Source organism: Monodelphis domestica, chromosome 2 (genome assembly GCF_027887165.1).
Source record: "Monodelphis domestica isolate mMonDom1 chromosome 2, mMonDom1.pri, whole genome shotgun sequence".
Taxonomy (NCBI): domain Eukaryota; kingdom Metazoa; phylum Chordata; class Mammalia; order Didelphimorphia; family Didelphidae; genus Monodelphis; species Monodelphis domestica.
In genome coordinates, this window is record NC_077228.1 from 234,572,644 (window position 1) to 234,584,911 (window position 12,268).

Sequence of the window (12,268 nt, forward strand, 5' to 3'; positions counted from 1 at the left end):
CTTCTATTTTTCACTGAAAGTGCCATAGTTGGCCAATAGCTCCTATGGTCTTTCAAAGATTTTGTCAGAAATTAAAAGGTAAAAAGCTTGTTAGATGCAACAAAGTGCCTAATTCTAAAACCATCTTTATGGCAGTTCTTCTCTGACATATCTTCTCCTTAAAGAATCCAACTTGTCTGTGTCAAAGACTTCCTTACCCTCAGTATTTGTGATGTACTGAGCTTCCATCCAAAGCTCATCCAAATAGTCCTTGATTCTCCAAGAAAAAGGGACATCATTTGAAACATTCTCTGATAGCTTCATATAGTTCTGTACCATGATAGGTGCCATTTCAGCCTTCAAACTATAGCAAAGCAAATGAGGACAGGGACTACAATCAGTGAAAAATGCAATACAAAGATACAAGGAAAAGGGAATTTGATTTATGTGTCTTTCATCATTGTTCTCAATTCTCTTTTATGACAAGCACTAAGGAAGCTAAGAGGATCAATAAAGGAGACTACTTTTCCAAGTAAAAAATTTAAAGGGGAAAGCTAGGTAGCAAAATGGATAGCACTAGCTAGGTAGCATAATGCATCAAAGCCTCAAGTCAGAAGGTCCTAGGTTCAAGTCTGTACGCAAGACACTTCTTAGGTATGCGACCAAGGGCAAGTCACTTAACTGTAATTGCCTTAGCCCTTTCTTGCTACTATTCTGTCTTAAACGATACTAAAATAGAAGGTAAAAGTTTAAAAAAAAAATCTTTAAAAGTATCATCATTTGGTTCATATTTATATTTCAGATGAGTTTCTTCAATTGTAAAAATGGAAACAATAATAACACATCTACATCTGGGTGGTTATGAGGATCAAATGAGACAAGACATATAAAGTGCTTTTTAAACCTTAAAGCACTATAAAAATATTAATTATAAGGGGGCAACTGGGTGGCTCAGTGGATTGAGAGTCCCACCTAGAGATGGGAGGTCCTAGGTACAAATCTGCCTCAGACACTTCCCAGCTGTATGACCCTGGGCAAGTCATTTAACCTCCATTGCCTAGCCCTTAACACTCTTCTGCCTTGGAGTTGACTCCAAGACAGAAGGTAAGGGTTTAAAAAAAAAAAGTTAATTATAATGCTCTAAAAAAGAGAAAAGTGTTTTCTTTGCAACAACTTTGTAGATCAGGTAATGAAATATTATCTCCATTTTAGAGATAACTAAATAGATTAAATAGACTGGGACTAGTCCCTAGTCATATAATTATAAAGTAAATATGAATCTCAAGTGGGCCTGGAAACCTTTTTTTTTTTTACAATATTCCACTAATGATCAATTAAGTTTAACCCCTTTATTTCACAAATAAAGAAACTGAATCCTTTTAAGATGAGATGACTTGCTTATGGTCACACAACTAATTTGTAATAAAACTAGAAAAAAACCCTAAGTCTCTGTATTCCTAAATCAGGGTTTTTTGTTTCATACTACAATATTGTCTCACTAATGTATTCCAGAACTTACCCTGTATTGTTGAACATGAGAGGTATATTCAGAAACTTAAGATCCCGGAAAATAAACATCCACAGAGCCTTCACCCATGGTGGAGAGTTTGGGCAGACTAATAATTCAAGGTTACAGTCTCTGTCAATAAACGATACCACAGCAGCCAGGAGAGGTATTACTGCATTCTGGACCCGTTTCCACAAGGTGTGCCTGCAATAAGAGGAGAAATAGACAAATATTATGGGGGAGATTACTTTTTCCCCCCTCAGGCATATTATTTGTTGCAACTGTTTGCCTTCGCCATTACGTTACACCTTAGAGGTCACTTTATTCAACAACAAAAATCCTCACATCACTGAAACTGCTTCAAACCAAACCACAAGCAGCCTGTAATGAGACTGCTCCAGAAAATGAGGGAAGCAGGTAGATGAGGCATTACTGCTTACAACCCAGCTCAGCACAAAGCCCATGCAACCCAATCTGTTCTTCCTACATCTCAGCCAGAGGTCCTAGCTCAGCAGTGGTTCCCTCTACCAGATACTCTGCTTTCCCTGCTTGTGTCACTCAAACCCATCTCATAACTACCCCTGCCCCAACCATGAGGGCAGGGATATGGTCAATAGCAGCTTTCTAACCAATCTGATTTAATCACTTTTCCTTCTTGAGCCATCAAGGTAAGCGATTGAAAGAAGCCTCTTTCCCAAACAAGTCCAACATCCAACTACTATGCACCTGGAGGCCTAAAGTCCTATGAAGGTGGCACTACAGGCTCTCTGCTGGTCAGAAGAAAAACAAATGCAATTTGAGCTGGATGTCCTAAATCCAATCTACTCCCACACCCTTCTGTTCTTTAAAAAAGAAAAAGAAAATTCAGAACAGGTAGAAGAGACTAACTTGTTAAAAAAAAAAAAAGATGTGAACTGTGATTAGTGTGTTCTCTAGAACCATGATGCCCTGAAGTTTCCCCTGTGAGACAGGCAGCAGAAAAGGGGGTCAGATTAGTACAGCTGTACCCAGAATGAGTACACACTATGGCTGCAGAAGGAAGGATTGACTTCCCAGGCAACAGAATGAAACTGGGCTCCAATGGTAAGACCACCTGCACATAGGCCAAAGGAGACCAAACCTTGACTAAAGGTTCATTTCTGTGAGTGTCGATACTTTATTCTGGTGTAAATATGGGAAGCTGGAAAATACATTGTATTTAAATTAGTTCCTTTGGTTTCTCCTGGAAATGACATAACTATCATTCAATGATGTCATTAAACTTTCTGTGGCCATTAGTAAACCAATTACTGTACCACAACAGATGAGAGATTAAAAACTCAGATTAGGATCAGCATTTTTCCACAGAGGGAAAAGGTTTTTTGAATATAAAAGGTAGAACTAGAATGTAATTTAGATTAGCATTCATTAAGTCACAAATAGTTACTTCATAGGAAACAATGAAAGAAAAAGAGAAACTTGGGAAGACTTGTATAAACTGATGCAGAATGAAGTGAGCAGAAGCACAAGAAGAATATATTCATTAAACAACATAATAAAGACAAAAAACTCTTAAAAGACTTGAGAAAGAGAAACTTGAGAAAAATTTTATTAACTTCTGTAAGGGGAACAGAATAGAGTAGGAGACAATTTCTTTTTTTTTTTTTAAACTCTTACCTTCTGCCTTGGATTCAATACTGTGTATTGATTCCAAGGCAGAAGAGTGGTAAGGGCTAGGCAATGGGGGGGTTAAATGAATTGCCCAGGGTCACATAGTTGAGAAGTGTCTGAGGCCAGATTTGAAGAGACAATTTGTGCAATAATAACACCACTGTAAAGTCAAACAACTTTTGAAAAGACTTAAGAACTTTGAACAATACAATGACCACCCATGATTCTAGAGGACTAAAAGAAACTACCTATTTCCTGACAAAGAGATAAAGCATTCAAGATGCAGAAAGAGACATATATTTTTAAACACAATGTGAAAATTTATTTTTCTTGACTATGCACAACTGTTTTAAGGATTTTTTTCCCCTTTCAATTTGGCATTGACGAAAGGCAGAAAATAAAATGCTTATGAACTCAAATACAAAATTGGGGGAGTCACAATTAGTTGCAAAAATAAAACTTTAAAAGACCGAATTCTTCATTTGGACAAATGACTTTTCTGGAGAAAGTAATTTAATGACTCATGAGTTCAAGCACCCTGTAGCTGTCTGTGCTCTTCTCTCATCTCTTAGACATAATTAATCTCCACATTCGGTGGGACAATGAAAATACAATATATCTTCCCAAAAATTATCTAATTTTTAAAAAGGGGAATGATGTCAAAATCTTGTTGAAACTCCATTACAAGGATAGAGCACTTTAGTCTTAAAAATTTTTTTTTTAAATTAGACCTCTCACTTTACCTCTACACCACTTTATAGAGTCACTCCATCTTACAGATAAGGAAACTTGAGGCTTAAATGAGGTTAAATTGACTTGCTACTCAGGTCACATAACTAGTTAAACCACAAACCTAAGATCAAAACCTATATTTTCTAATTCTTAAGCCCATTCTGAAAGGTAGGCACAAGAGGGAAGAAGGGAAGCTAAGGTGTTTCCTCATGTGTCTAAATAAAACGATTGGAGTAACTGGTCTCCGAGATCTCTTTCAAATCTAAATTCTATGACTGCAAGAATAATGACGGGATTTGAGAAGAATCCAATAAAAACATTTACTGGAGGCCTAAGGCAAATTTGTGCCAGTGATCAGTGGATGTGCTCATGCAGAGGCTCTCCAGCTTCCTAAAATAGCATTCAATACACCAGATATAGTCCAATTAAAGAGAAGCATAGAAGAACTATAACCTTTCTTCTTCTTTCTTAATGAAGAAAAGGTTGCCAGGTCAAGATAAAAAGTCAGATGACAAACTGATTTATAATGAATTAAAATGGAAAGTTAAAATGAGGGAATATTTAACCTTTTGAGATTGACAGCAGGAAAGAAAAGTATACCTCCCTCATAACATGTCTTTCAGTGCTGTCAAAAACAGAGATCATCTACATGTATGGTCACTGAAACTGAGTAACATAAGAAAGGGAAAATGTATCAGAAAAGAAATCTGCATTTATAAATCTGCTATATTATGTTTGTAATTTTCTTTTATTGATTACTGAGATGGGGACTAATGAGGACAGGACTACATTCTCTAAGAAGCAAAAAGTAACCTGACTAAAAATTAGGTTTAATGAGCTAGTACAAAGAAGGTGATTCATGGTTTAGGAAAGATGTTCTACAAATAATTGTTCCTAAAATTAAGACTCTGATATTCAATTATCACCTTACAAAAAAGACCCAGGAAAATTATTTTACTTCTCTTCAGATTATTTTTTTGATATATAAATCTATATGCTAGATACTCTAAAAGAAGGGATATAAGATTCTTTGACTAAAAAATGATTTTGAAAGTCTGACTTCTCACTTTTGTGCTTTTAAAGATGCAATATCAAGCATTCACAAATAAAAAGTTGTTACACTAAATATAGAGATGCATTGCATTCCCACTCTAGGTATGCTTCTATTCAGTGGGAAGACAATAATAATAATAATAATAAGCTATAATAATAATAATAAGAGCAGCTAACACACAGCTAGTAAGTGTGTAAAGCAACCTATGAATTCAGGTATTCCTTACCCAAGGTCTGTTGCCCTCTACTGTATCACTAGCTACCTAAAATGTTGCGGTCCTGTTGTATAGTGGAAAGAATAATAGCAGTAGAGCTATACTCCAATTTCAACTTTGCTACTTGGTGCCTGTGTGAACTTAGGCAAATTGTTTTACCTCCTTGGGCCTCAGATTCTTATTTATGGAAAACCATAATGGGAACTGATGATCTACAAAGTTCCTTTTAGCTTTATAACCTTAGGTTTGTTGCATTTTCTTACAAAAGTCCTTTAAAGTCACCATACCTGAAGGTTCCTGCCTCCTGGAGGGCATTCTGATTGGAAGCTTCTCTTACCACCCACTGCTTCACATTGTAGAAATAATTTTCTTCTTGTTTCTTCAAAAGAGAGAAGAGACGACCCTTGAAAACTTGTAAGAAAGAAGCTGCAAAAAGACAAAAAAAAAATCAGAATCTAAAAATTCAAGTCTTTCTAATATGCTTAGACAACTTGCACTGAACTCTACTAGTAAGTAAAGTGCTAAACAAAAATACTGCATGCATTTTAGTCTCAAAGTTCCCATACCAAATTGTTTTACACTCAACAATTTGAATACTAGTACTTCATTTAGTCAACCCACAAAAGAAAGTCTGATTCATTGATTGAGGTTTTCTAACTCCTTAAATGACTAAGAGAACAGAAACACAAAAAAATCAATGCATTCATTTCTATAAAGTATATTGGCACAGTAGATCGAGCAGTGGATGTGGATTCAGAAAGATTTGAGTTCAAATCCAGATGGAGACAAGTCACTTAACTTTTGCCCCAGTTTCCTCACTTGTAAAATGAGAGTGATAATAGTACCTATCTCCCAGGTTTGTGGAGAGGATCAAATGAGATAATATTTGCAAAGCAGTTTGCAAATGATCAGTTGGAAAAGTAGATAGAGTACTGGGTCTGTACTTGGGAAAATCTGATGGTCTATGCCACTTCTACCTATGTAACCTGGACAGGTCACCTAATTTCAATCTTCTTCAGTTTACTTAATGTAAAATGCAATTAATAACAGTACCTATCACCCTGGGTTGTAGTAAGGAGCAAATGCAATATTTTTAAAGCACATGGCATAGCACCTACTACATAGCAAGCATTTAATTTTTTTTAGAAGGCTGAAAAATTAGAGGCACAAACCTATTTGAATAAAGAATGAAAAAACATACCTTTCATATCATCATCTTCATTTAAGAGGCTGAGAAGAATTTTTACTCTCCTTGTAGCACGTTTAAAAGCATTATCCTGGTCTTTCAACATTCCCATAGCACTCTGTACACAGCTTCTGAGGAGGCTGGTGGTATCTAGGACCTCGGCATGCTCCTACACTCAAGAGAAATAAAATAAGTCATGTGTCTCTTAGAACTTCCAAACTTCTCCAGTCTTCTTATACCCTCTTAACACCATACAAATCTATGGCTCAGCTACATTAGCATACTCATTCTTCCTCAAACACAATATAACATCTCCTATCTCCTATGCTGGAATGCTTTCCCTCTTCACCTCTGCCTCAAGATACTCTGGCTTCCTTCAAAAAGACTCAAGCTGAATCGCACCTTCAATAGTAGGCCTTTCATATTCAATATAAATACTAGAGTCTCTATGATATTATTAATTTCCATCTACTCTATAACTTGCATGTTCCTGGTTATTTACATCATAGTTCTCAATTTTTTTGGTCTCTTTAAATTCTTAAAAATTGAGGACCCCCAAAAAGGCTGGTTACATGAGTTATTTCTACTAGCAAAAAAATACATTAGAAATTAAAATATTTTAGCATAATCATAAAAATTGTTTTAACTTGACAGACCTTCCAGACTATGCTTTGAGAACCACTTATTTACATGTTTTCTCTTCCATTAGAATGTGAAATCCTAGAAGACAAGGACTTTTTGCCTTTACTTAATCCCTAGAGCTCAATAAAATGCCTGCTGATTGAAAGAGTTCTCTGCATTTTAAAATTCAAAGATTTTAAAATTTCATTCTTAATATGACAATAATGTTATTGACCTTTGGTAGGAAATACCCCATATATTATATTATTATCACTAACACCACCAATCCAGAGGGAATATGTAAGTGTTGATAAAATACAACTAAAAAGTGTTCATCCATAGAACAAAAGGCAACAAGAGACCCTGAGCTCACTTTTCCTTTTTCCATTTCTGACTTTTCATTTTCCACCTCCATTTCTCCAGAAGATATTATATCAGTCTCCATTTCAATGTCCTCTTCATTGTCTGCTTCTGTCCCAGGCTCCACCTCCATTTCTGTGGGTTGTGTGGCTATGGTGAGAGAAGGAAACAACTTGGAGTTCCACAAGTAGAGGAAATAGCAGAAAAACACTAATTTTCCCTGAAGACAAAAGCCCTCAAGCCCAGGTTTCCTATTTCCGTTGAGGAATCTCACTTTATTGGGGTCTCTTGCCTCTGTTAATTTCAACAAGCCATATAGGGATTCATCATTCAATTTTAATATACTAGTGACACTACTTCTGACTTAAGAACTGACAGCAATTGATCAGAACACACAAACTTTTTTCATGTTATAACCCAAATTAACTAATGTCCCAACAATCTCAATCCTTTATATGTGAAGGTAAATTCTCTAAGAATGCTCTGCTGTTTTCCAAAGCAAATGAAGCAATTAAATGGGTATTAGTATATCCTCATAGTATATATGAAAGACTCCCAGTAATCAATGTCAGAAGCATTCTTTTTGTCACTGATATTTCCCCAGGAATCTCCTATCATCCTCAAAACCTTCCTTGTTCACTCATACAATCACAAACTTCTTCCTGAGACCTTAGCAAATGACTTACCCTCACACAAACCTTCTGGTTTGAACAGTTGGCTGATTGAGACACTTTGTAAAATGGTTACATCAGAAACCATAATGGTAGGCCTTCTTAGGTCATCAATATGCACAGAGTGCCAAAGGCCTAGGAAAAAGAAAATAAAAGACAGTATCATTGTGTATCCCTTTTTTAATCTATATCCTCACTCAAATCCCTAAGATCAATAGAAAAATAGAATGGTATAACTGTTTGATGTTCATTCTTTAATCAATATGGATATTGCTCTACTGGTACCTTGAGACAAAGTCAGCCTCAAAATCAAAAGGATCTAGGTTCAAGTCCTGCCTGATAATTACTAGTTAGGTGACACAGAGCAAGTTTCTTGATTTCTTAGCTCCAGGCAGTTTTCTAAAACAGAAGTTCTTAACCTAGATTTCATGACCTTATGGGTTTAAAAAATATTTTTGTAACTATGTCAATACATCTGGTTTCCATTGTAACCCTATTTTATTCAATGCATTTAGAAACATTATTCTGAGGATTCTACAAGCTTTATCAGACTATCCCATGGGTCCATGACAGGATAATGGTTCAAAAGTACTGCTCTGAGGTTATAAGAATAATAGTAGTAGAGTTTTCCTCATTTGCAGATAAAGGAGATTCCCTATACCAATGGAACTATAGGAATCTGAAATCATCTCCTACTATCCCAATTGGTATTAGTGATTTTAAATCCCCCAAAATTTACTGCCACAGCCACATTACTTGCTTTGGATGTATAGTAAAAATTCAAATTTATACAGTGAAAACAAATTAAGATTAAAAGAGATGTCACTAGTCCCACCATTCTAGAAAGTAATTTGGAACTTTACCCAAAAAGGTAAATATAAATATAAATAAATATGAATACTCTTTTCAAACTATTTTATACTGCGACCTGGGCTATACCAAAAAGAGAAAAAAGAAAAAGACCCATATATACATCAACTGGTGGATACCTAAACAAGTTATGATATGTGAACATGAATATGATGGTATATAAATATGATGCTATATAAAATGATGGAAGGGGATAGTCTCAGAAAAACCCAAGAAGAATTATATGAACTGATACAAAATAAAGTGAACAGAACTAAGGGAACAATTTTTTCCTTTAAAAAAAAATCACTTTTACATTTTTTAGTTCCAATTCCTTTCCTTTTCTCTTGCCCTTCCCCCATCCATTGAGAAGACAAGAAATATACACATTATACATGGGAAGTCATACAAAACATAATTGACTATTAGACATGTTGGGATAAGGGGGAGACAATAAAAAGAAAGTGAAAAACAACATGCTTCAAAATGAATACAGGGTTCATCAATTCTCTTTCTGGAGGTGAATAGTATTTTCCAACATAAAACCATTGGAAGCATTATCTCATTTGATCCTGATAACTTTGGGAGGTAAATGTTATTATTAATGCCATTTTACAAATAAGGAAACTGAGGCAAACAGAAATTAATTGACTTGGCTAGGATCACTTAGTGTCTGAAGCCAAATTAAAACTCAGATCTTCCTGACTTCAGGCGCATCACTCTATCCATAAAATTTCTCCATTCTGAAAATAAGCTGCCATCTTGATTTTACTAAAGTGGAATTCTGACTAGGTCACCCTCTTACTCAAGCTCTAGTAGTTTCCTGTCACCTCTAAAATGAAATAAAAATTTCTCAATCTTCACAACTTAGCTTTCCAGTCTTATTACACCTTCATGTAATTTGTCATCTAGATCTGTGTTCCCTTTTTAGTGGATGATTCCTATCCCTAGAATACACTCCATTTCTTTCATCCCCTCTACATTTCAGACACCCTTGTTTCTCTCTAGGCTCAGCCTTTCCTGGGCCCTCAAAAATTACATTATCATTTTGTATATAGTTTTTTATATATATAAGCTTTTCTCCTCCAAAATATATAATATATAAGCATCTCTCATTAAGGGATATGGCTATTTCATTTATTTTGCAATGTATATCCAACAAATCAAAAAGTATCTAGCAAAGAGTAGATATTTAATAAATGCACATTAATTATTTGATTTTGAAGCCCTCTTCTTTCTCCAACAAACTCCAAATTACTCCTTTAGTATATTAATAACAAAATTTTGATAATAATGACAAAGAAATCAACATCCAAGTAGAAAATATTCAAGGAGAAAGCATATATGTTGAAGTTACCTATAAGTTAAATGAAAGAATATTATTTTTAAATACTGTAAATGACATTACCTCCATGGAATCCTACATAAGAAGATCCACTTTCCATTCGAGACAGTTTTGTGATAAAGTAGACAAAGATGTGCCCCTTCTCTAATAGTAAATTGTTGATTTCATTTACAGCAGAATATCTTTGAATAAAAAAAAATTGACAAAATAGTTTTTCATGGAATTCATTCATAGATTCACCATCTATACCCGGTATGTCTTGTAGTAAGTAACTCTATTCCAAGTCACAATCTCTGCTCTATCAAACAAATTGAAACTGCAAGATTCTCATCACTTTAATAAGGAAAAAAAAAACATGTATAAGAATATTCATAGCTACGCTCTTTGTGGTGGCAAAAAATTGGAAAATGAGAGGATGTCCTTTAATTGGGGAATGGATGAACAAATTGTGGTATGTGTTGGTGATGGAATACTATTGTGCTCAAAGGAATAATAAAGTGGAGGAATTCCAAAGGAAATGGAACAACCTCCAGGAAGTGATGCAGAGCAAAAGGAGCAGAACCAGGAGGTTGTACACAGTGACTGATACACTGTGGTAGAATTGAATGTGATAGACTTCTCCATTAGTGGCAATGCAGTGATCCTGAACAACTCAGAGGGATCTATGAGAAAGAACACTATCCACATTCAGAGAAAAAAACTGTGGGAGTAAAAACACCGAAGAAAAACAACTGCTTGATTACATAGGTTGAGGGGGATATGATTGGGGATATAGACCCTAAATGAACATCCTGGTGCAAACAACATGGAAATAGGTTCTAATCAAGGTACATGTAATACCCAGTGGAATTGCGTATCAGCTATGGGAAGGGTGGGGGGAGGGGAGGGAGGAATAGAATATGATTTTTGTAACCAAGGAATAATGTTTGAAATTGACCAAATTAAAAAAAAAAAAGATCCTCATCACTTTCAGCAAATTAATGAAAAATGTTATGATTTCTACTCTCTATATCATATTCTTTTTTATTCCATGTTATTACCTAATAAATTGACCCCTTTAACTGTTCCCCATATCCCAAGACATACTTGGCTGACGCAATAAGCTGAGAACTTTTAGGATCATCTTCAAAATCAGTCTGAATAATCAGAATTTTGCTTCCAGCTGTAATATTCAAGCTGTTCCTAAAAAAAAAAAATACAGAAAGAAAATTTTCTAAGTTTTCAGTTCTGGTAAAGGGTTACCCATTTGCAGTATGGGGATAGGCCTTTGAGCAGAAAAATGCTGAAGGGCACTCCCTATTGTTATAAAATAAATGACTTCAGGAATCCTGATCATGTTTGCTGCTAACTCCTATCTGACATCAACAATGGAAAAAACATATAGTACCATCAATCACATTTTCCTGATTCATGTTTATTGTGTTCAAGTATATTAGTGGATACTTTGAGCAATTATTCTAGCCATCTGTAACTCAGAATGAAAAAGAAAAGAGTAAGATACCAACCTAATCTCTTTGAGGAATGAATATTCTGTATCAAACTGCTGTAGCCAGAGGATCTTGGGTTTCTGTACTAAACCATGTAATTCAGTCTCTAACATTTCACAGTCATGACTAGTTAATAGTCTAGAGAAAGTAGTGATCTGAAAAACAGATGAAATAAGGATTCCCCCCACCCCCAGGATACAAGTTAGATTTAATTGCTTTATAAATTGAGGACATGAAAAACATTTAACATTTTTCCATATTACATAATCAAGTCTCTATGCATAAGAATAATGTTTTTCCTTTTTAAAATAGAACAGAAGGTAATAGTATTCAAAAAGGAGATACCATGAAATACACAGCCTCCATTGATATGGATTATAGATGACATCTACTGATGACCCATGCTATCCTGTGGATCAAAGGACTGATCACAGATGAAGTGCTAGAATGGATGTTTAGAGTCCAACCTGCCCATTTTACAAATGAGGAAATGAAGTTCTGAAAGGTCTAATGCCATGTACTAAGTCACACAGATAGCATTTGAAGTAGGATTTGAATCCAAGTCTCCCTGATTTTAAGTCCAACATTCTGTCCTCTATGGTTATACTGCCTC

The 12,268-nt window shown here is 35.1% G+C and overlaps 1 protein-coding gene across 2 annotated transcripts in view; it reads right to left on the minus strand.

Annotated features, from left to right (window-relative positions):
* The window catches only part of RNF213 (ring finger protein 213), a 149,586-nt gene that overhangs the window by 51,128 nt on the left and 86,190 nt on the right, over window positions 1-12,268 (minus strand). For both annotated transcript variants that reach the window (XM_007482897.2, XM_007482898.2), the window contains 9 exons: window positions 11,674-11,810; window positions 11,255-11,350; window positions 10,232-10,350; window positions 7,990-8,109; window positions 7,317-7,453; window positions 6,338-6,491; window positions 5,424-5,562; window positions 1,499-1,690; window positions 198-343 (listed from right to left, as the gene is read on the minus strand). In XM_007482897.2, the coding sequence (XP_007482959.2) occupies window positions 198-343; window positions 1,499-1,690; window positions 5,424-5,562; window positions 6,338-6,491; window positions 7,317-7,453; window positions 7,990-8,109; window positions 10,232-10,350; window positions 11,255-11,350; window positions 11,674-11,810 (1,240 nt within the window). The remainder of the gene's footprint in view (window positions 1-197; window positions 344-1,498; window positions 1,691-5,423; window positions 5,563-6,337; window positions 6,492-7,316; window positions 7,454-7,989; window positions 8,110-10,231; window positions 10,351-11,254; window positions 11,351-11,673; window positions 11,811-12,268) is intronic.